At 44.2% G+C, this 23279-nt stretch overlaps 1 protein-coding gene across 8 annotated transcripts in view; it reads right to left on the reverse strand.

Annotated features, from left to right (window-relative positions):
• Positions 1-23279, reverse strand: part of LOC107221423 (trithorax group protein osa-like) — a 247354-nt gene that overhangs the window by 145293 nt on the left and 78782 nt on the right. For all 8 annotated transcript variants that reach the window (XM_046744413.1, XM_046744463.1, XM_046744214.1 and 5 more), the window contains 2 exons: positions 20873-21030; positions 20604-20669 (listed from right to left, as the gene is read on the reverse strand). In XM_046744413.1, the coding sequence (XP_046600369.1) occupies positions 20604-20669; positions 20873-21030 (224 nt within the window). The remainder of the gene's footprint in view (positions 1-20603; positions 20670-20872; positions 21031-23279) is intronic.

Below are 23279 nucleotides of genomic sequence, written 5' to 3' on the forward strand. Positions count from 1 at the left end.
TCCGCAACTCACTCTCGCTACAATCCGACAGCGGTACTGGATCCTGGGAGGAAGAGTACCGATCCGCATGTTCATACATCGTTGCGTTCCTTGTGCGCGTCATCGCGCCACCCTCAGCAGCCAACAGATGGGCCAACTCCCTCAGTCTCGAGTCACGCAATCAAGGCCGTTTCTTCACTCTGGCGTTGACTACGCTGGTCCATTCTCGATTCGAGCCTCTCGCGGAAGAGGAGCGAAATCATGCAAGGGATATATCGTTATCTTCATCTGCTTCACGACCTCGGCTGTGCATCTCGAGCTAGTTTCGGACTACACGACGGAGGCATTCATCGCGGCGTACAAACGCTTCACATCTCGACGAGGAATTTGTGCCTCAATCGCAAGCGATTGTGGAATGAATCTCGTCGGCGCAGACTCAGAACTTCGCCGTCTTCTCGCTGCATCGTCAAAGGAGTTCTCAGAAATCGCAAACATCCTCGCATCACACGGAACCCAGTGGCGGTTCAATCCCCCTTCCGCGCCTCATTTCGGTGGAAAATGGGAAGCCGGAGTGAAATCAGTCAAATTTCACCTCAAACGAGTCATCGGAGAAGCTACTCAAACGTTCGAGCAATTCGCGACGTTCCTCACGCAAGTAGAAGCCACGCTTAATTCTCGACCTCTTTGCGCTATCTCGGACGATCCACGGGATCCAAGTGCCTTGACTCCAGGACACTTTCTCGTCGGCTCAGCATTGAACACAATTCCTGAGCCGACACTCATCGAGGTGCCAGCTCAACGGCTATCGCATTGGCAACACTCGCGTCAAATGCTGGAGCATTTTTGGAAACGGTGGAGTACGGAGTATCTTCAGTCCTTCCAAAACCTCTCGAAATGGCAGACTCATCACGGGAACATCAAAATCGGATCCATCGTTCTCGTAAAAAACGAAAATCTACCTCCATCTGTGTGGCCCCTCGCGAGAGTGATCGAAGTGCATCCGGGAACCGACGGTCTCGTTCGCGTTGTGACCGTTAAAACGAAATCCTCTGTGTTAAAACGTCCTATCGTGAAATTGTGTGTGCTTCCAGTGTCCTCTTAAGACAATTATTGACTCTAAGAATAAATAACGCACGGCGGGCGGCATAATCTAATTTCGCGATCGTTACCGATAGCGAAGCGGGCGGTATGTTTCGGCAAGGTATCGAATAGTTAAATGTGTGTCTCGCGACACTCAAAATCGTCCTCGTACATTTACGCACACTCGCGTGCAATGTTTACTTGCCGTCTCTGCGTCAAATCTCGCCGCTTGCCCGTGTCGCGACTCAAAACCCATCAGCTGTATCTCATGTATTGTCTACTATCTCGAAATCATGTATGTGTATAATCTATGTGTTCTTTCGCTCTGTAAAATCTTCACTCTCTGTAACGTTCTCTTGCGATACGGTTTGTATCGCCTCATCAAAACCAACAAAAATCTAGTTTATCGGCATTCATTATCTCTCTCCATCTCAACATCACTTTCGTTTCATTCACACTTGTTCTCATCACGAATTCGCGGATCCCACGTCGATGATCCATCTCTTTTTGCCATCTCTCTAAACAATATGCAAAACACAAAAATAAAAAATGATTTCCGGCACTCAACCGCGAATTGTTGCTAAACGCACGGACAGAATTTGGCGCAAACTTTAGGGGATAATATGGACACCTGTTTTTGCCGGAATCCACAGCTAAATTTTGGGTAGGCGAAAATCGTCATTTTGGGCTCTTGAACAGCTAATTTGACTGGACTAATGGCGTCAATAGTGCGTGTGGTAGTGTCTTATGTTCTTTAATATAAATTCCGCACGACTTTACTGTATTTTCGATGTCTTGATCAATATTAGGCGTACAATCGCGCCAAAGCCTTGATCTTCGCAATCCCTAGGTGCGGTTCATGAAGGTCAGCTAATAGCTGGTCCCGTAACGATTCTGGTATAATTACCCTACATCCCCAGAACAAACAATTCCCTTCTATTGCGATTTTGTTCTTTTTAGCAAAACATTTTTGTTTCCCGCTGGACAAATCTTTGTTGTTGCTTGACCATCCTAAGATGCAAAATTTTACAATTCTGCTCAAGACTTCGTCGCGTTTTGTTTCAAGGACTACCTCCTGCCAATCTATGATATTCATCTTTTCATTGACATGATAAACCGGTGTTACGCCCCGACGTACCGCCTTGGCGTAACTTTTTCAAAATTCCATTTCATTTAATTTCTTTAATTTCTTCAATGCACAGATATTATTTCATCAAAATCTCGTATTCTAATAACGGCGAGTTCCACCCCTCCCGGTAAAAGTCACGTAGAGACCAACAATGATCCCTAGTATAAGGTTCAACTTTCTTCTATTTAACTGGTACCAAGAACTGAGATAGGAGGACTGCTAAATTAGCATCAGTAGCGCTCAGCCTGGGAATATCCCTCTTTTTGAGTTAAAACTATAATCAATAACTAGGATAAACCACTACCTTTGGAACCACCAAATTAAAATAGATTACTTATTAGGATGTATGAATGAATGTGTGAACATTGCATGTAAATATCTTTTGTTCATATTTTCAATGTGTCACCGACGAGATTGAGAATCGTCGGAACACCGTCGAAGAGCGTGAAGTAACGCTGACCATGTTAATTTGGGCACCAGGAGGTCGCCCTCGCACCTCATTGGCTAATTACCGTTGTAACTTATTACAACTGCAGCTCCTTGGACCCTCGGGCCCAAGAAGCCGCGTCTTTCGTCTGTCAAGTCGCGAGGTGCGTGAACGTCAACCCGTATTAGCTCTTCTTGAGCAATAGTAGCGTTCGGAAAATCTTAGTTGTGACCGGCCTAAAGTCTCGCGCTAATTCGTCAAATCGAGCATTCAGTTATTCTGTTAGCTGCAAAAGACTCACTATCTTCTACGTTTCCATCTTTTCTGTGCTTTACTAAATCTCATCAATTCGAGAATAGACATTTTTATGCCATTCCATTTTCCGTAATTAAATTGAGTTCGGCCCTGATTCAACCGAATCAGGTAATTTTAAGTGATAATAATAATAACTACATTAGCGTTTTAATAAATAATCATTGGAATCATTTTAACATACATCAAAATCAGAAAATTGACACTTTCAAGCTTGCGGTATCATAATAAGGTATCATTCTAAATCTACAAAGACTAAGTGACCGACGTTCAACATCGTTCGATTGATCAATTCTTCCGAACTTGAGGCGAGGCCCTGGTCCAGAATTCTACTGACGCAGACCGACACGATCCGACGGCTCTCAATCTCGTCGACCGATTCACCTAAAGCTAAGTCAATCCGAGTGTTAATCTTCGAAATTGAACGAATTCTTGTTTCACCTTTATAATCAAAATTTACTTCAGTAATATTCATCAAAAAGCAAGTCCAGAATTGGTGGCTAGCTTCACTACCCCCAATTAAATCATACTTATTGTTTCCAAGAATTAACCAACAAGACTTAACAATAGGATATATAATTGATTTAAGGTAATCTAAAAAGAGAGATACAATACAATAATCACGACCAGCTAGTTATAACCATCTTTCAGAGTAGATGTTCCTGGTACCATATAATAATATCCTATAGAATAGAATAACACACGATTTGTATAAACTCGAACACTTTATAAATTGTTACTTTCGGCTCTTATGTCATTATCACCATTGATTGTTACCAGATATTTCAATCACCAAATCGGAACAGAATATACTTCATCTTTTACCAGTTAAATCATATTAAACCATTTATTTTGAACGACCTTTTTCCCATTTTCATTATTATAAAATTGCCTCAACAATTTAAACAAACCTCACAGACCTGTACAGGACTATAGCAACACGATCCTACAAATTACCGGCTTATGGAAAGGTAGGTCTTTTCTTAGTTTTAATAATTATTCATTGTCGTTACGTGAGAGCTTGATTATTCAATTAATCATTAACTACCACCGCTCAGTACACCCTCACCCCCACGTAACACCGGTGTGAACTCTGCGCCGAAAATATTTTTTTCATCATCAACCGGTAAACGCGACAACGCATCGCAGTTTCCATTGCACTCCGATTTAATGTACTCGATCTTGTACCGAAACCCTGACAAAAAATATGCCTACTTTTGCAAACGGCTCGCAGCTGTAAGCGGTATACTTTTTGTTGGACCGAATATGTGCTCTAACGGCTTGTGATCCGTACGTAATATTGTTTCTCGGCCGTAATCGAAATCATAAAACTTCATCAACCCGAATACAATCGCGCTCGCCTCCTTATCTATAATTGCTCTGTTCATTTCCTTTTCCGATATTTTCTTTGATGCGTACGAGATCGGTTTTTCCGTACCATCTTTATACCTGTGCGATCAAATCGCCGACAGCCCGTACATTGACGCATCACAAGCCAAAACCAATTCTTCGTCTCGATCGTAATGGGCTAGTACCCTTGGTGAGATTAACTCCTTTTTTACCCAGCAAAAAGCCTCCTCACATTCTTTGGTCCATACAAAATTTTTTCTGTGCGCACCGTCAAAGAGTGGCTTCAATTTTTCAGATCTGTCCATCAAAAATCTCGTGTAAAAATTAATTAGTACAAGAAATGAGGCAAGCTGTTTGCTGTTTGTTGGCCTTGGTGCTTCGACCATTGCTTTTACCTTTGATCTCGCCTTGTGTAGGACGGCCGCATCACTCACATAACCTAAGACTTCAATACGCTCTTTCATAAAATCACATTTTCCTCTATTCAATCTCAGCCCGCGTTCCTCTAATTGTTTACATACTTTACGTAAATTTTCAAGGTGTTCTTTATCCGTGCGGCCGGTTACAAAAATGTTGCCTAGGTAAGCAATGGTGTTTGGAATACCCTGCAAACACTCATCTATTATTTGCTGAAATTCGCCTGGGGCCGGCGCCGTGCTCTCTGTCATTTTCGTGTACCGGAATGAACCGACGTGAGTCGTAATCGTTAATAATTCTTGTGATTTTTCGTCAACCGGAATCTGCATGTAGGCGTGCGGTAGGTCAAGTTGCGAAAAAGATGACCCTTTTTGTAATACTTGGAAAATATCGTCAATACGTGGAAACGGTTGTTTGGTCACGTGCAAGTCCGGGTTTACCGTTATTTTGAAATCACCGGAAATTCTTACTTCGCCATTACTTTTTAGCACGGGGACTATTGGCGTGGCCCACTCGCTCGATTCCACTTTTTTTAAATGACCTAACTTTTCTAAACTTTCGATCTCGTTCTCTACTTTAATTTTGAACGCGTATGGCACGTGTCTTGCCCGCAACGCGACTGGTTTCGTATTTTCTTTTACATGTAACTTAATTTCGCGTTTATTATACAAGCCAGGCGTGCCTCCGAACAAAACATTAAATTCCGATACCATTTTTTCTCTTACATCGTTCACATTCAGGTTTAACATTTTATTGGTATCGCTCAATGCAGCAATGTCTGACAAATTAGGCCATACACCCAACTCTGCCAGCCACTGTCTACCAATCAGTAATGGGCCATTCCCTTCAAGCAATAGGCAATGTTTTCGTCTGATTATTTAAGTTTACTTTCAAATTCTTTAGTTGCCCAATCGGCGTCATCGCGTTTTGTACGTAACCGTATAAATTTGTGCAACATTTACCAATTTCCAAATTTCTGAAATTTTCATTTTTGAACCCTTCTGACATTACTGAATAGTACGTACCTGAGTCTACCTCCGTTGATACTGTTTTACCATTTAGTTCGACCTTGATGTACAGTGGATCCGACTTTATATTATTTACGAAATTACACGCGTTTTCGTCATCTTTCGCCCGTAGTGAGTAAAAATCGTAGATGTGGTCGTGCGTTGAACTGCTGCTGCCTTCCCCCTCGTCCTTCGATTCTTGCAAAAATCTCTTGCTGGCTCTCTTTTTTTTAAAACAGGTACTCTCCAGATGCCCCTTTAGGTGGCAGAAACTGCATGTCACTCCGTCTCGGTGTTTGCATGTCCGAGAAATGTAGCCCGGCTTGCCACAGCAGAAACAGCTCCTCTCAGTGCTCGTACCTGGATTGTTGGGTTTTTTGTATCAACTTTGGGGTTGCCCTTTGTCAGTTTTTTCTGTATGACTCATACCAAATACCTCCTCTCTTTGATTTTTGGTCGCCAAAGTTTTCACTACTCCCGCAGCATTTTTCGTTGCACTTTCTCGAGCCGTTGCTTCTTTGAGCGCTTTGTCGAAGGTGAGATCCGTCAATTTGAATAACTCGACCCTCGTCGACTCGTCGTGTATGCTACACACTAATTGGTCACGGAGAGCTACCTTCAAGTCCGAAAAATTACAATTCAGTGATAATTTTCGTAGTCGTGCTGCAAATTCAGCGACTGATTCGTTGGTACCTTGTTTGGCACTGTTAAACGTGCATCTCTCCATTACCTCCGATGGCTTAGGGTTGAGGTGTACTGTCATTATTTTTACTATGTCGACGAATTTTTTCCTAGCTGGCTTTTCAGGCGCACACAAACTTCTAATGAGTATGTACGCCTCTTCATCAAAATGTGTCAGTAACGTGGCCACTTGCATTTCATCATCGTCAAGTTTTTTTACGACAAAATAAAGCTCCATTCTCTCTATAAATGCTTCCCAGTCATCTGTCTTCAAATGGAAAAGTAATTTCGTATTTTCCGTCATCATGTTCACATCGTTCGTGTTCACCTCGTTGTTATTATCCACTACGTGCCTGGTTCTTGCCTTGTATACTTCAGACTGCTTTGCCCGTGTCAAAATTCGCTCTGTTATTGTTCCTTCCTCATTCTCTGCACGTACTAGATCGACCAGTTGCTTTCGCAGTATATCCCGGCTCGTATTCTCATCTACTTCGAAACCTCTTTTCTTTAGCTCGGAAATAATATCCCGTTTCAATAATTGATGTGCTTCGCTAAGCGTCAATTGCTCCTTAGAATCAAAGTATTCGTTCTCGGAGTCCGACTCGGACATTGGCGTACCTCACACTTTCGCAACTTATCGCCCCGGGCTTATCACCACGTTCTCAAATCACTTTATATTAAACCACGCACGAATGATTTCTTGCGCACGTACACTGTATGTATGTATAGGCGTTTGTAATAACTCTCCCGTTCACGCACTATTTCAAATTATTAAATCGCGCATGAATTACTTCTCGCGCCTGTACAAAATGTATGTAAGCGTTAGTCATGTGCCCAAATCCTCGTCGCCAATTGCTATGTACGCTGGGGCCGTGGGTATAGGGCATAATAATAACACAGTGATACACTAAAGCTAATATTATATATTTGGGTATATCACAGGTATGTCCAAGATTACGCGTACACTGAGAGTGATCGCCGTAGGCTCACGACTTGCGACGGAAAGCCGCCTTACACATACATACTCACACCGCTTCACACACATATACTCACTCCCACTCATAACACGCATACACCACACTTATAATAGCGAATTGACAAGTTCCGTGGAAGGGCCCATCTTGGGTACTATTGCTTGCGCTCAAACTCTACCTACAGCTTCTGTCTTTCGGTTAGAATAGTTTGGCTTTGCGTGCTTCAACTTTCCGTTACTGCTTCCCTTCGCCGCAAGACTAGGATCAACCGCGTGTTAAATTAAGATGGCGGAGGTGCCCGTTGGCGCGTGGCTGTACGATATGATGAACGATGAGCTCGAATTGGCGTTGGCGACTGCAAGGGTGAATTCTACCGCTAAGTTACTGGTGCGCCGCGGCCGATACGTGCGACACCTCTTACGTGAGCGCGGGGATCGGACGGTCACATGGAAACCAGAGGACGAGGATGTCTTCGCCGAGTTGGCCGAATTAGCGACGATTGCGGAACCGGTGAGGGAACAGCCCCGAAGGGCTAGCGATTCGCTGCTGTTAGAGCCCGAGAACATCATCATCGCTACCCGGCTGACCACGGCAGCAACAACGAGCACGGTGGTGTGCGTGGCAGTCGCATGGGCGGTTATTACCACCTCGGCAGTGTACGGTAGCGTCCCGCAGCCGACCGCGTACCAAGTGCCAACACAGATACCCTTTCACTCGGTCCCGTTTTCAGTGGCAAGCAGATCCCAGGGAAACTGGGGAGAGGCCGCCCGAATCCTAGGGCAGCGGCACGGGCTCGAGCAGCTCATGGTAGACTCTACGCGATTGGTGGCGGGGACATCAGCTCTACGGTTTGAATTCCGGTCGCTACTGGTCGATCCCGCGTTGATTCCCTGCGACATGGCGACCGTTAGTCTGCCGGCCTGGACCCGGGATCCAGGCATGGAATCGCGGACCCGGGCAACGGTTCGCGACATCCCGAGAGCCTTGAGAGGATGGAACCTCAAGTTTTCCGGAATTAGCGAGCCGAGCATCGAGGATTTCTTGACGCGGTTGGACAAGTGGCGGGATTATCGGAGTTGAGCGAAAAAGAGGTATTAAGCTCGCTCACGATGATCTTCTCGGGCGTAACCTTAGAATGGTTGCGATGTGAAAAGGACAGTTGGGTCACGTACAATGAGTTCCGCGCGGGGCGTTACGATTATGGTTCGGTGACGGGACGGCAGGAAATCGCGTGGAAGATCAGGCTAGGTCGCGGACTCAGGGACCGGCAGAATCGGTAACTGAGTACCTAGCATGCGTTCGCGGGTTGCTGAGGCAGATGCCGCGCTCATATACAATGGAGCAACAACTCGATTTGGCTTTCAAGAACTTGCGACCCGAGATTCGCGAAGTCCTCCAGAGAAGGGAAATCTGGAACTGGGAGAATTAACCTATCTCGCCACCGAGCGGGAAAGGAACCTCGCGCTGTCTCGCGAGTACTGCCCTCTACCCGCGCCGAAGGAGTCGTTCATTAGCGAGTTAGCGTGCCGAACGAAAACCGCGGCGAATCGAGGCGAGGCAGGGTTAGCCGCGATCACCGAACTAGGGGCCGAGCAGACCGTGGCGCAGACCACCGAGAAGCTGCTAGCGGACCAGGTCAAGGGGCTTGAAGAAGAGTTAATGAAGGCAGCGGCGGTTTGCCCAGAAAGGCAAGGCAAGCGGCACGCAGCAAAGTGGCGGGAACCCGGCTCAGACGAGACCGGCCTCGCCGAAGCAACCTGCGCGGGGAGTGAGGAGAGGTACGGCCCCCTCAACTGAGCAGCCAGCAATGCGCATACTCCGAGCCGTGCAGTATCGTGGCGACAAGGTCTGGGACAAGCGCCTATGTCTAAATTGCCATCTCCCCGGGCACCGGTTTAATAGCTGTCCAGACCCTTTGCGGATATTTTGTTACCATTGCGGATATGACGACGTATATTCGACAGATTGTCCGCGGTGTTCGGGAAAGCAGGACGGGCAGCCTCGTTAAGTGTCGACGCGGCGCCCCGAGCGGAAGGCACCACTGCATTGCGTGGCGTCCAGGAGGAGATCGCGACGTGCTTTCCGATGCAGACCATGAAGCTAGGCAAATCCTGGTTTTTGTGGGTATGTATCGGGGAGCATGGATCAGCGCGTTGTTGGATAACGGCTCATCGCGAACATTTCTCAGTACAGTCGGAAACAGGATCGCGCTAGAATACGGACGGCAGGTTAAATCACCCCGCTGCTCGAGTGTAATATTAGCGAACGGATCAGTAGAGCTAATAACCGGAGAGGTAGAGCTTCCGATAACTTTGCTGGGAATCGCGCATGAGTTCTCCCTACAGATTATTCCCACCTTAGTTGGAGATTGCGTTCTCGGCATGGAATTTGTGCGAAAGTTCGGCCTCGTGATTGACGGTGCACGCGAATTATGGAGGATAGCGGATATCCCGGAATACGAGGGGAGATTTGACGGGAGTCGGCCGATCCAGATTAACGAGGTGTCAGTTTGTAACGGTATCGTAGAGTTAGTGGATAGTGAGAATCAGGAATTGCGAGATTTCTCGGCGAAAGAATTACCAAAGGTCTCAGGGGAATTGGGCTTCATCCATCTCGCGGAGCACGCAATAGACGTGCAGGGAAGCGCGGCGATAAAGCAGCGGTACTATCTCGTGTCTCCGAAAGTGCAAGAGGCAATTAACAAGGAGGTGGATCGTATGCTCGCGGATGGAGTAATCGAACCATCCCAAAGTTCATGGTCGACACTGATAGTGATGGTCAAGAAGCCAAATGGAAAATATCGTTTCTGCTTGGATTTTAGGGAAGTGAATAACGTTTCGAAAAAGGACGTGTACCCGATCCCGTTTATGAACGGCATTCTTGACAAATTGCGGTCAGCCAAATACATTTCGGCTATAGATGTGAGTCAAGCGTACCACCAGATTCCCTTGACCCGCGAAAGTCGCGAAATCACGGCGTTTACGGTCCCAGGTCACGGATTATTTCAGTTCGTGCGAATGCCATACGGGCTTACCGGAACTCCGGCAACATTTCAGAGGTTAATTGATAAATTAATTACTCCCGAAATGGAACCGCATGCCTTCGCGTATCTCGATGACATCATTGTAGTGACCACCGACTTCCGTTCACATTTAAAATGGCTATCTCGCGTTCGGTATCTGGGGTTCAAGGTGAACCGGGACGGTTTACAGATCGAGGCGGACAAGTTCGAGCCGATCCTTTAGTATCCCGCACCGAAAAATCTACGGCAATTGAGACGATTTTTGGGTATGGCTTCGTGGTATCGGAAATTCATCCCCGAGTTTGCGAGTGTGGCGGAACCCCTCACACGGTTGTTGAAGAGAAATTAGAAATAGGAATAGAGTGGCGAACAGGAAGCGGCGTTCAAGCACATCAAAGCCGCGTTGACGTCGGCTCCGATTTTAGCGTGTCCTGACTTTGAGCACGAGTTTATCGTGCAGACTGTCGCGAGTAGTTTGGGTATTGGCGCCGTCTTGGCACAAACCATTGGAGGAACTGAGCGTGTGATCGTGTACGCGAGTCGGACCATGTCAGACGCAGAACGAAAGTATTCCACAACCGAACAGGAATGCCTCGCAGTGATTTGGGCCGTCAAGAAATTTAGGGCATACTTGAAAGGTTATCACTTCACAGTGATAACCGACCACACGAGTCTCAAATGGTTGCGGGAATTGCGAAACCAGACGGGTAGGTTAGCTAGGTGGGCGCTCAATTTGCTTGAATACAATTGCGAGATTGAACATCGGAAAGGGGGCGATGCACCATGTGCCAGATGCATTATGGCGAATGCATGAAGGCGAAGAAGAAGGGACTAAGCAACTGGCCGCCCTCGGCGCCGCCGGAGGCGATAGGCCAGGGACCGAGCGTGAGGCCGCCTGAGAAGTCGTTGTCGATCCATGGTATCAGCATCGCGTCCGAGACGTCGTGGACTACCCGCATAAGTTTCGTACGCGGTCGGTGGTCGAGGGGCGTCTATATCACCTGCGGGCGGATCCCTTGATCGAACCGATACTAGCGGACTTGGCGTCGTGGAAATTAGTGCTCCCAAAGGAGAAACGGTCGCGATTCTTTACCGAGGTCCACGAAGACCCACAGGCGGGACATCTGGGCGTTGAAAAGACCTACGTACGAGCGAAAGCCAACTACTATTGGCCCGACATATATCGCGATACCGTTTTGATGGTGAGGGCTTGCGAGCGTTGCCAGGAGTGCAAGGTGCAACAGGTGCCACTGGCGGGCCTTATGGGTCGACGGGTCGTCGACACGCCCTGGGCCGTGGTTGCTGCTGACGTCATGGGTCCGTTTCCAAGAAGTCGTGCTGGTTTTGAATATCTCTTGTTTTTCGAAGATTAATTTACCCGGTGGGTGGAAGTAGCGCCATTGCGAAAATCTGACGCTAAAACATTCTCGCGGCATTGGACAACCTCATGCTTTCACAATGGGATACCCCGGTATTGCTACTAACGGATAACGGAACGGAGTTGGCGAATAGGGACGTCGACGAGCTGTGCGCCGCCTACCATATTACCCACGCGAAAGTACCACCGTACCACGGGCAAGCTAACCCCGTGGAAAGGGTGAATCGCGTATGAAAGACCATGATCGTATCCTACATTGAGGCAGATCATAGGGACTGGGATGTACACCTCCACAAATTTCGATTTACGTGCAATACCGCAGTACATGGCTCGCTGAGAGTCAGTCCAGCGTTCCTTAACTTAGAGCGCGAGCCCAAACCACGGATGTAGTTTTGACGGTTGGTGGAAGGTCCCGCGGAAATTCCCGTTCTCCGTCCCGAAGTATGGGGGAAAATAAAGAGCGAAACTAGGCAAATTGCGTGATTGAGTAACGAAGCATCTCGAAGAGGCCCACGATCGACAGGCGCGATACTATAACCGAGGTCACCGGGATGTTCGATTCGAAGTAGGGGATCTGGTATGGAAGCGAAATCGAGTCTTGTCGTCAGCCGCCCAACAAGTAGCCGCGAAACTGGCTCCTAAGTTCGCAGGACCGTGTTGCGTTACGGGGGTAATCTCCCCGGTCGTGTATGAAATAGAGAATAACGAAGGAAAGGGTTTCGGAATACACCATGTAAAGGATCTGAAGCCGTACGTGAAGTCTGAGGAAGCGTCAGGTGGCGCCGGGAGGGGGGGAATCGTGAGAGAGGGGAGTTTGTCGCCCTAAGATAACGAGGGCGGCGTGAATTATTCAAAAATGAATTGCCCAACAGATGCGGATGCGGACGTACTGCGATCTTTTCGCGACGTAGCGCGACTCGCGATGCAACCCGGGCCGGGTGCCGTCACAACCCCCTTACTGCCAGCCCGAGGACCGTGGCCCCTGGGAGCACCACAAACGGAGTGGAGGAGGTGGCTGGCCCCGAACTCGTGCTTTAAATGTGGGAAGCGGGGGCATAGCTATCCGCAGTGTTACCGCCCCCTTGGAGCGGTTCTGCTAACAATGCGGGTGGCCGGGGCACACAAAATTCACGTGCTCCGAGTGTTGGCGCCGGCCCAACGAACCATTGCAGAACCACACGCGAGCCGCGCGAGCCGTCCGCGAGCGAGGGGAACCCTTGCCGCGACCACCCTAGCTGCCAGTCCCCCAGCTAAGGGACCTACCTCCACGCGCACGGGCCACTTTGGGGCCCGTAATGGATGATGAGCACCTGAGGATCCATTGGAGAGACCTCCAAGCCCTGGTGCGGGCCCTCCCCGAACCCGGTCGAGGGCGCGGAGTTCCGCGTTAAGACCGGACTAAGGTGCGCGACCTTCGCGAGACATTTTTTTTTTTTTGTAGTGTGTTTTCTGTTTTTTTTTGGGTTTGATTATTGTATCTGACTAGCCTTAAGGCAAAAATAAAGAGGTTTCTTTCGTTACTCAAACGTGTAATATAATGGTCTTCCTGGCAAGGGTGATGGTTTTCCAGTATTCTAGGTCAACCCGCGGGTCCAAGCGCTCATGCCGACGCAGTTGCCGTCCAGAAAGAAACCAGGAATGGTGGGGTGAGGGCCGGTTTAGAAAAAGAAAATTTTTTTTTGTTATGCATTCTGTGGAGGGGGGTGGAGTATCCTGAGGTAATGACGTCGGGTATCCTAGGTTGCGGTCACTTCGAGGAGTTCGCTTCGCGGGAATTGGCGCTGGAGCTCTGTCACCCTGGAATCCGTCGGGGGGGGGAGTTGTAACGTGGCGCTTTGAATGCGCGTTCCAAACGCCCCTCCCCCCCCCCCCCCACCCCCGAACCCTAGAGGAAACTTGAAATTAGAGATCCCGCGGATCAGACCGCCAATCATTTCGAAAAAGCGCCAGGACAAAGGCCACGCATCCGATACTCTGAGAGAGGACGATTTCCGGTCTGGCGAATACGATTTTTCAGGATTTTTGTTTATTTTTTCTTTGTTTCGAGTACATGCGACATCATACACGGGATCAGCGGCAAATTCGAAAAGCATTATAGGATCACAGTCGCGACGGGTCGCAAAGAAAGGAGGGCCTCCCACGAGGCTACGGAGAGAACGTCAACGTAGAGCTCTGCCGCGAGGGAACCCAAAGCGGACGAGATTCCCGTTGGTGGCCGGCGAGCCGTAGCCTCCCATCACCACGCTGACGTCACCCAACCTCGCGAAGTCGTCACTACGCCACTATCAAACTACGGGATACCGGAGACTGGACAGCCAATCAGCACCCCGCAACAACGAGAGCCAACGATAGCGATAAGTTAGGCTATAAGAATTTCGGAAAGAGAACACCAATGAGAGCAGAAGAATTTTTCACGACGGATAGCGCCTATGTTCGAGGCATGTTCGAATTGCGTTTCCGATTAGCGAAGCTCGACACTTGAGTCCTGACGACAGTTCGCGACAGTTGTGCATTAGAACAAAAAAATAAGAAAAAAAACAAAACCAATAAAAGTAATTAGAGTGCAAAATGGCGGACGCAGATGTGGGCGCGTTTTTGGTGTGGCTGCAAAGCGGTAAGCGCCACTTATTCTTTGCGAACGCATTTCGAGTGCAATTTAAATCGGCGCACCGGTCAACGGTTGGCCAGTTCCTCTTTGAGTTAGAGTAGCACTCGAAATTTGTTTGCCAATCTCCTTGTTGATGGCCGTAGCCTGAGTTCTCGCGATAACGCGGAGAGTCACAGTTTTTCGTTGAGTCGCTCTTGTTTCAAATTGAGTGCAGCCAAATTCCGCTGCATGGGTTCCAGTTGAGTAAGCTTAGGTAAAAGTCTCACCTTTCGTGTAGGTCGTGTATCATAATGCGTGGACGCACGGATAAACGGGGCGATTTTTGAACTTTTCGGGAATTGCGAGTACGAATTGAGTTCGGATGCGTTTCGATAATAGCCATACGATTACCGGTGTAATTAAGAGTAACAGCTAGAGATCCGACTAGCGCGTCGAATAAGGATTGGCTTTAGTTATTGCTCTTGTGGATAAGCATTGTAGCCTGGCAATTAACGCTTTATTTCGTGGAGGACGATAGCGAATAGCGCATCGAGTACGATTTTGGTCTTTTTTTTTGCCTAGTGGTTTATTGTCAAGTGGCGATTAGCGCTGTAAATAGCAGAGGACGGTCGCGGTTAGCCCGTCAGGTCAAATTCTATTTTTGGGTTTTTGAGTTATTGTTATTATTAAGACAGCGACTAGCGCACATAGGCTTAGAAGCCCTCTAGATTTATTTAAACTTGTCTTTTCTGTTTGTTTCTTTTTTTTTTTTTTTTGTTAAACCTAAGTGTTTAGGATTTCGAATCGCGAAGAGCGACCTTTGAATTATTATTTCTCCTGTTTGTATTTTGAATCGCGACGAGCGACGTGTGAATTATCTTTTCTCTTGTTTTGCATTTTGAATCACAAAGAGCGACTTTTGAATTATTATTTTCCCCGTTTGTATTTTGAGTCGCGAAGAGCGACGTTGGAATTATTATTTTTTTTTTTATTTTGTACTATCGTTGGCTGGAAATATATATTATTTTAATTCTATATTAGCTTAGTAAAATAACGTGTTGGTGTTGAGTATCTCGCACTCTCCCTCTACCCATGACAGCAATCTCTCTTCACGGCAAGATGTCTCATGCGGTGTACCTCAGGGTACTATTTTAGGGCCTCTCCTCTTCTCTATTTTTATTAAGGATATGCCCCTCGCGCTGAATCACTGTAAGCATATGATGTATGCGGATGACTTACAGATATATTTACATTGTTATCCTGATGAGCTTCGTCAGGCTGTGGAGAGAGTTAACGAGGACGTTGCGATGATTCATGACTGGGTGCTGAAGAATATGCTATCACTCAATACCTCTAAAACGAAAGCACTCATAATTAGCAGTGCTCGGTACCGCAGCTCAATTGAATCATCATATGTTCCTCCTATCCGGGTTAAAGATGAAGTTATCCCGTACGTCGTCCAGGCCAAGAATCTGGGTGTTATCATTAACAATACTCTGACTTGGTCGGAACACGTGCTCTTTATCTCGCGGAGAGTGCATAATACTCTTTGGCAATTAAAATCCAATAAAGAACTTCTGCCAACTCGCTTGCGGACCTCATTGGTAAACTCGCTAATTTTACCTCTTTTCGACTACTGTGCATTAGTTTATTGCGATTTAACAGCTGGTCTGGAGCTTAAGCTAAAGCGCGCCCTCAATTCTTGCGTGCGATTCGTATTTGATGTGCACAAATCTGAGCATATCAGCCCATACTACCGTATGCTTGGATGGCTTGATTTGGCTGATAGGCGCAAGTACCTGTTGGGAACTTTTCTGTTTAATACTATGAGTCTCGCGTCACCTAGTTATATCTCTGATGAGTTGGTTTTCTTGTCAGCAATACGTCACCGATTCACTAGAGGTGACCCAAAGGATCTGTTTGTTCCTTTACACCGAACAACTGTATACCAAAGATCGTTTCTTGTATCGGCTTGTGTCTTCTGGAACTCATTGCCTACCTCAATTTGCGAATCATCTTCCGTAAATGTCTTTAGGCTAAAACTTGGGGAATATTTGGCCAGTAATACTGTTTAATTGCTAACTGATACCATCTTCGCCTAATATAATTCAATATGTTGATACTTAATGCATAACTCATACATATATATATATATGATTTGTAGGATTAGCTCTTGGCTGACCAGTTTTGGTAAGGTTCCTCTGATTAGTGTATTCTATTTAATAAGCGCAGATTTAATTTAAATATTTTTTACGGTTTGTTATATGTTTATTTTTTATTTTTATTTTATTTTATTTTACTTTATTTTATTTATATTTGATTTTATTCTATTTTTATTTTAGTTTATTTTATTTTATTTTATTTTTTTGTTTTTCTTTCACCGAGAGCTGTACATGTTGAGTGTGTTACGTGGGGGTGAGGGTGTACTGAGCGGTGGTAGTTAATGATTAATTGAATAATCAAGATCCCACGTAACGACAATGAATAATTATTAAAACTAAGAAAAGACCTACCTTTCGATAGGCCGGTAATTTGTAGGATCGTGTTGCTATAGTCCTGTACAGGTCTGTGAGGTTTGTTTAAATTGTTGAGGCAATTTTATAATAATAAAAATGGGAAGAAGGTCGTTCAAAATAAATGTTTTAATATGATTTAACTAGTAAAAGATGAAGTATATTCTGTTTCGATTTGGTGATTGAAATGTCTGGTAACAATCAATGGTGATAATGGCATAAGAGCCGAAAGTAACAATTTATAAAGTGTTCGAGTTATATAAATCGTGTGTTATTCTATTCTAAAGGATATTATTATTTGGTACCAGGAACATCTACTCTGAACGATAGTTATAACTAGTTGGTCGTGATTATTGTATTGTATCTCTCTTTTTAGATTATCTTAAATCAATTATATATACTATTGTTAAGTCTTATTGGTTAATTCTTGGAGACAATAAGTATGGTTTGATTGGGGGTAGTGAAGCTAGCCACCAATTCTAGACTTGCTTTTGAATGAATATTACTGGGGTAAATTTTGATTATAAAGGTGAAACAAGAATTCGTTCACTTTCGAAGATTAACACTCGGATTGACTTAGCTTTAGGTGAATCGGTCGACGAGATTGAGAGCCGTTGGATCGTGTCGGTCTGCGTCGGTAGAATTCTGGACCAGGGCCTCACCTCAAGTTTGGAAGAGTTGATCAATCGAACGATGTTGAACGTCGGTTACTTAGTCTTTGTAGTTTTAGAATGATATCTTGTTATCGAAAGTTATAGTTGAAAGTATCAATTTTCTGATTTTGATGTATGTTAGAATGATTGCAACGATTTATTTATTAAAAACGATAGTGTAATTATTATTATTATTATCACTTAAAATTACCTGATTCGGTTGAATCAGGGCCGAACTCAATTTCATTATGGAAAATGGAATGGCATAAAAATGTCTATTCGCGAAATGATGAGATTTAGTAAAGCACAGAAAAGATGGAAACGTAGAAGATAGTTAGTCTCTTGCAGCTAACAGAATAACTGAATGCTCGAATTTGACGAATTAGCGCGAGACTTTAGGTCGGTCACAACTAAGATTTTCCAAACGCTACTCTTGCTCGAGAGGGCTAATCCGGGTTGACGTCCACGCACTTCGCGACTTGACAGACGAAAGACGCGGCTTCTTGGGCCCGAGGGTCCAAGGAGCTGCAGTTGTAATTAGCTACAACGGTAATTAGCCAATGAGGTGCGAGGGCGACCTCCTGGTGCCCAAATCCACATGGTCAGCGTTACTTCTCGCTCTTCTACGGTGTTCCGACGATTCTCAATCTCGTCGGTGACACAATGAAGATATGAACAAAAGATATTTACATGCAATGTTCACACATTCATTCATACATTCCAATAAGTAATCTGTTCTAATTTGGTGGTTCTAAAGGTAGTGGTTTATCCTAGTTATTGATTATAGTTTTAACTTAAAAAGAGGGATATTTCCAGGCTGAGCGCTACTGATGCTAATTCAGCAGTCCTCCTATCTCAGTTCTTGGTACCAGTTAAATAGAAGAAAGTTGAACCTTATACTAGGGATCATTGTTGGTCTCTACGTGACTTTTCCCAGGAGGGGTGGAACTCGCCGTTATTAGAATATGAGATTTTGATGAAATGATATTTGTGCATTGAAGAGATTAAAGAAATGAAATGAAATGGAATTTTGGAAAAGGTACGCCAAGGCGGTACGTCAGGGCGTAACAAGTGCATTTGTATTGTCCTTAGGGGGCACATTGCTCCAGGACATTTTTAATAAACGCTTTTCTCTCTCTCTCTACCCAATAATTACTCCTCCCCTCTCCGCGGTACTGAACTACCGAGCATATTTTCACGGTAAAGCGCGTTGACGATTTCGAGGCGTGTTTATCAGGCCAAGCGCCCAACAACATTTCGCAGTAATGTCTTCTGGATCAAGGTTACATCGTGGACGCCGAGTTATTGTGCATGTGGTAAGTTCTCGGTCATTTTCTCCGAGTGGTCGAGGAGTGGGAAAAATCCACGTCACACGTATTTATCGTATCTATCATATCTATTATGGCTACCGTACATCCCTTACAGATATGTACCCGTCTCCGTATACCTGTACATAGTTATAACTCATAATAACATGTGTTCGTACACAACGGCATATGTCATACAGATTGTAACTACACGCTGACCAATATACTGGCGCAATGTCAGTACTCGATTGGCTACCTCCATACCATATCTCAGGATTTGGTTAATTACTCTTTCCGTTTACCGTCTGATTATGAGTTCAAATTGACTTCAAAATAAATGGGAGGTGAAACTTCAATGGTATGGACCTCTGTTTCGAATTTGAACTCAATTCGTACAGCCATTTGACAGATATTGAGGTCCCAAGACCAAGATGAAGAAGAAGATGATAAAGACAGATTTTTCAAATGGTTGGTGTGCCTGAAACCGATCGGCAGATTTAGCTCAGATTTATAACAACATGTTTACTCGTTCAAAGATATGACAAGCTGATTTCGGTAAGTTGAACCAGGTTAATAATCCTCAGCTAGCGCTCGCTGGCCTACGGATAGATACTTGGCAGTGATCCGCTACTGCAGGTCTCGATTTGTATATTCACACTTAGTTCACACGAAACTTTCATAAAATGTTGTTTATTGGATTGTGAATATACACTTTGAGATATTGTGAATGTAGGTGAATAGTCGTTTCAGACACGTGTATGAAATTATTGAATATAATACAGGTAATGCGCTAAACAGAGAAAGACGAAAAAAATATAGGAATTATACATATATCACCTGGTTATGAAACCATTAAACCATATCCTACAAAGAGAGCTTGCCCTGAACAATTTTTATATTCGATCCACGGGGTGAAGTGGGCGAAGCGGTATTTCGTAATATTTACAATTTGAGAATGCTTGATGGTAAAATAACATATCAGTAAACGTTTTATCAACGACGGTGGGTTTCATATCTTCGTCTAGACAGTGGAATAGAAAACGATGAGACTATGGCTGTGTTCAAAAACTAGACAACACTGTTAAAACTCCCTAGGACAGAGGTAGAGTTAGTTACGAACACGGCTTCAAAAACCAGATAAAAATTTGTTGACAGCACTAGGAGCTAATTTCGGAACGCGCCCATTGATGTTGAACAGTCAGTTGACCATGCCGGTATTGTGGCATACATACTTAACGGTTATTTTTTAAATTGTCGATAGCTTATCATTTAATTTTGCTGACATGCCAACTCCGACTAGGCTGGCATTCTCTGGTAGATTATGATTACTCAATTACGGAACTAATAAGACGTTATATCGCACTTTACGTGACCAACTGTATAATTAGCCGTAGCAATTCTGTTGCTGCCTCACTGTTCTTTCTTCTAACATAAATACCATAGTATGATCAATACAAATAAAAATGCAGTTTTCAAAGTTTTCGCTGTGATTTGATGCCTCCCAATTTTCATAAATTTCAAGAATAATTACACGGTAAGCGAATACCTGTATCAATATGCATGAAACTGAAACTGACGGCTAAGGTTAGCGGCCAAACACGCCAATGTTTATCAAAGTAAGACACAGACACCCAACAAGCAAAATGTCGTCGAATCTCATATAAAGGTAAGGTATTAAGACGTAGGCGCAATTCTGTACCACTATAATATATATATTGAAGAAAAGTTCTTTCAGTTCAGCCGCGAACTCATGCCATTAGCGTCAGGTTTTTGTCATGTGCACATACCTTGGTGTTGGATGGTGACTACATTAGGCTGCCCGAGAGTACCAATATTCATAGTCTGGAACTGTGCTGTAAATAGAATAAAAAATAACGAACTAAAGTAAAATATTTTCAATTTATTCAATTCTTTGTGTTTTACAGATAAATTCATTTTCTCGAGACTAAATGAAAAAGGCTCAAAAATTTTCGATATACATTCAGCGTAGTAATGTTGATTTATTTTGGATGAGCATTTCTCTTTTAGTAAGTCGCAATAATCTGAGAGAACCTACCTTGTTGTATTTGATGTACATGAGGTTGTTCTATGACTTGCTGGGTTTGAACTGGGGGTGGTTGTTGTTGAATGTAAGACAGTAGTTCAGATTGCATTGTTTGTATCAAGTTGATCGCTAGTTGCTTTGCATTTTGAAGTGCCACTGGTTTCGAATGTCTGTCGGAAAATTAGAAATTTAGCAATTTTAAACAATAATTGATACTGTGAAATCTTATAAACTAACAGACGGTGATGCGGAAAAGTATAAACAATTCCTTCGTGAATTTATTATAAAAACACGAGGTTGAGAGAAGAATATGCATAAATAGTATATTGTGTTACAAGTGCGGAAAATGAGCAATTTCCGATGAATGTAAACTTAGCAGCGTAAGACGCAGCGGTGAACATGTTAATCACAAGTCAGATATCGCCCAACCACACATGTGATACACACTGTATTCCAACACCTATAAAGGATAGTTTGACGTGAAAAGCACTGAGAGTAGCACTGGCGCCATATTAAATTGAAGTCGAGTAATATGCTTAATATCACAGCGCATGAAATTGGATTATTTGGAAGTGCGCATGCGACAAAGATAGCTTTAGTATGTCAAATATAGCATTTTCAGGGCCCACATGCACCAATGTTGTTTTATCACACTATTTGGAAATGGGACGATCGTATTTTTTCAGTATATGTATATGTTAGAATGAATAAAATATTAGAAAACAAAAGATTTTACATCAAGAACGTATTTTTTCATAATATGTTCCAAGTAGGGCTGTGCGAGTAATAGAATTCTTTGGTTCGGGTTGGGTCGAGAATAATCTATTAGTTTCGAATCAGGTTTTCGAGATTTTCGGGATTCGCAAAAACATCAGAATTCATGAAAATGTTGGAATTTCAAAGAACATCAGATTTGTGGAAATTTTCGGGATTCACCGATCTTCCGATGAAATATGAAATACTTTTTACTGACAATATTGATGTCATTTAGATATACTATATATTATAAGCATTTAGTATTTATTATTTGCCCAATATTATGAAGAGTAGGTAAGTTAAGTTATCCACGTTTCGGGATTCTCGACAATTTTTGGTTTTCCAAAGATTTCAGTTTTCCGGAAAATCTTGGATTTCGCAACCATTCCATGGTCACTAAAATCCGGATCCGATATAAATCGGTCCCAACTCCGAACTTTTTTTTTCGAGATTGCTGGAACACGAACAGCCCGAGTTCCAGGTGACGAAAGAAAGATAAGATTTCACCAATAATGATTGGTGGAACCGGAATAAGGTTGGAAAGCGTAGTTTGGGTGGACTCCTATTATGAGAACAGCGTTTAATGTGATACAACGATTTAATATATAAATGTATATGGAAAGAATGAATGTGGCACGAGTAACGGCCATCATCCAACTACTTGCGCTGGGACTCGTGTGCAGAGGCTCACTGGAGTTAGTAAAGACTTCTGAGTATGCGTTGGCGCACTCAGCAGTACATTAGTACCCAACAATAGTAGATTGTGTGGCAAGGAGGCAAAGTGGGTCTTTTTACGCAGAGCGTAAGTTTGCAATACGAGTCGTAGGCAAGCGCGTGCGCGAGCCGAAGACGAATATTGAAAAAACGCAAGGCGAAAAAAACCTTACCTCCATGCTGCACACGATACTTCATGTAAGAGAAATATGGTTTGCAAGTTTCTTTTTATAGCGGAGAATGAAAAAAAGCTCTTCTGAGTACTGGGAGGTGAAAGTGTACTTTTATGTACTCTGACGTTTTTTTTTTTTTGTACTATTACTAAAACAAAAACTTCACGTATGGAGAGCAGGCACAAAAGACCCGTAAGCCATACTGTGTTAGATAGAAGTGCTTTATGACACTAGTGCAAAAAGCGGACTTTTGACGAGGATACGAAATTGGCTGCACGCAGCGGAGGCAAGTGCTGTCAACTTCACGACTTTCATCAAGAGTCTGCGTCTTCACAGGATTGTCACATACTGCTTTTTATGAAGAGTATTGAAATAATCCCTCTCGTGCTTGTGAAGCGTACAAAAAAGTGACTGGACTGTTAACAAAGTATGCGCAAAAATGACTGGAGTGTTAAATAGCGTATAAAAATTTGACTAATGGGTATAAAAGAGATTATAGTCGATCTACGCATGCGTACCGCATACCCTTCTGCAAAGAGCCACTTCTTACACGCTTCATAGGCATCAGAACCACTAACGTATTACAAATGGTATATTTTGCGAGACTGAGAAATTACATTCCAAAATTTTTGCTAATGATGAATCCCAGAGGTCCGAAACTTGGTTAATTTTCTCATCTCAATTCGAACTTTAAAAGGCTAAGCTAATAGACAAATAAAATTTTTTACTTGGGATCAATAATCTATAAATTGTGGAAAAGCATATATGTGAAAAAC

Source organism: Neodiprion lecontei, chromosome 1, assembly GCF_021901455.1.
Source record: "Neodiprion lecontei isolate iyNeoLeco1 chromosome 1, iyNeoLeco1.1, whole genome shotgun sequence".
In the NCBI taxonomy this organism is placed as follows: Eukaryota; Metazoa; Arthropoda; class Insecta; order Hymenoptera; family Diprionidae; genus Neodiprion; species Neodiprion lecontei.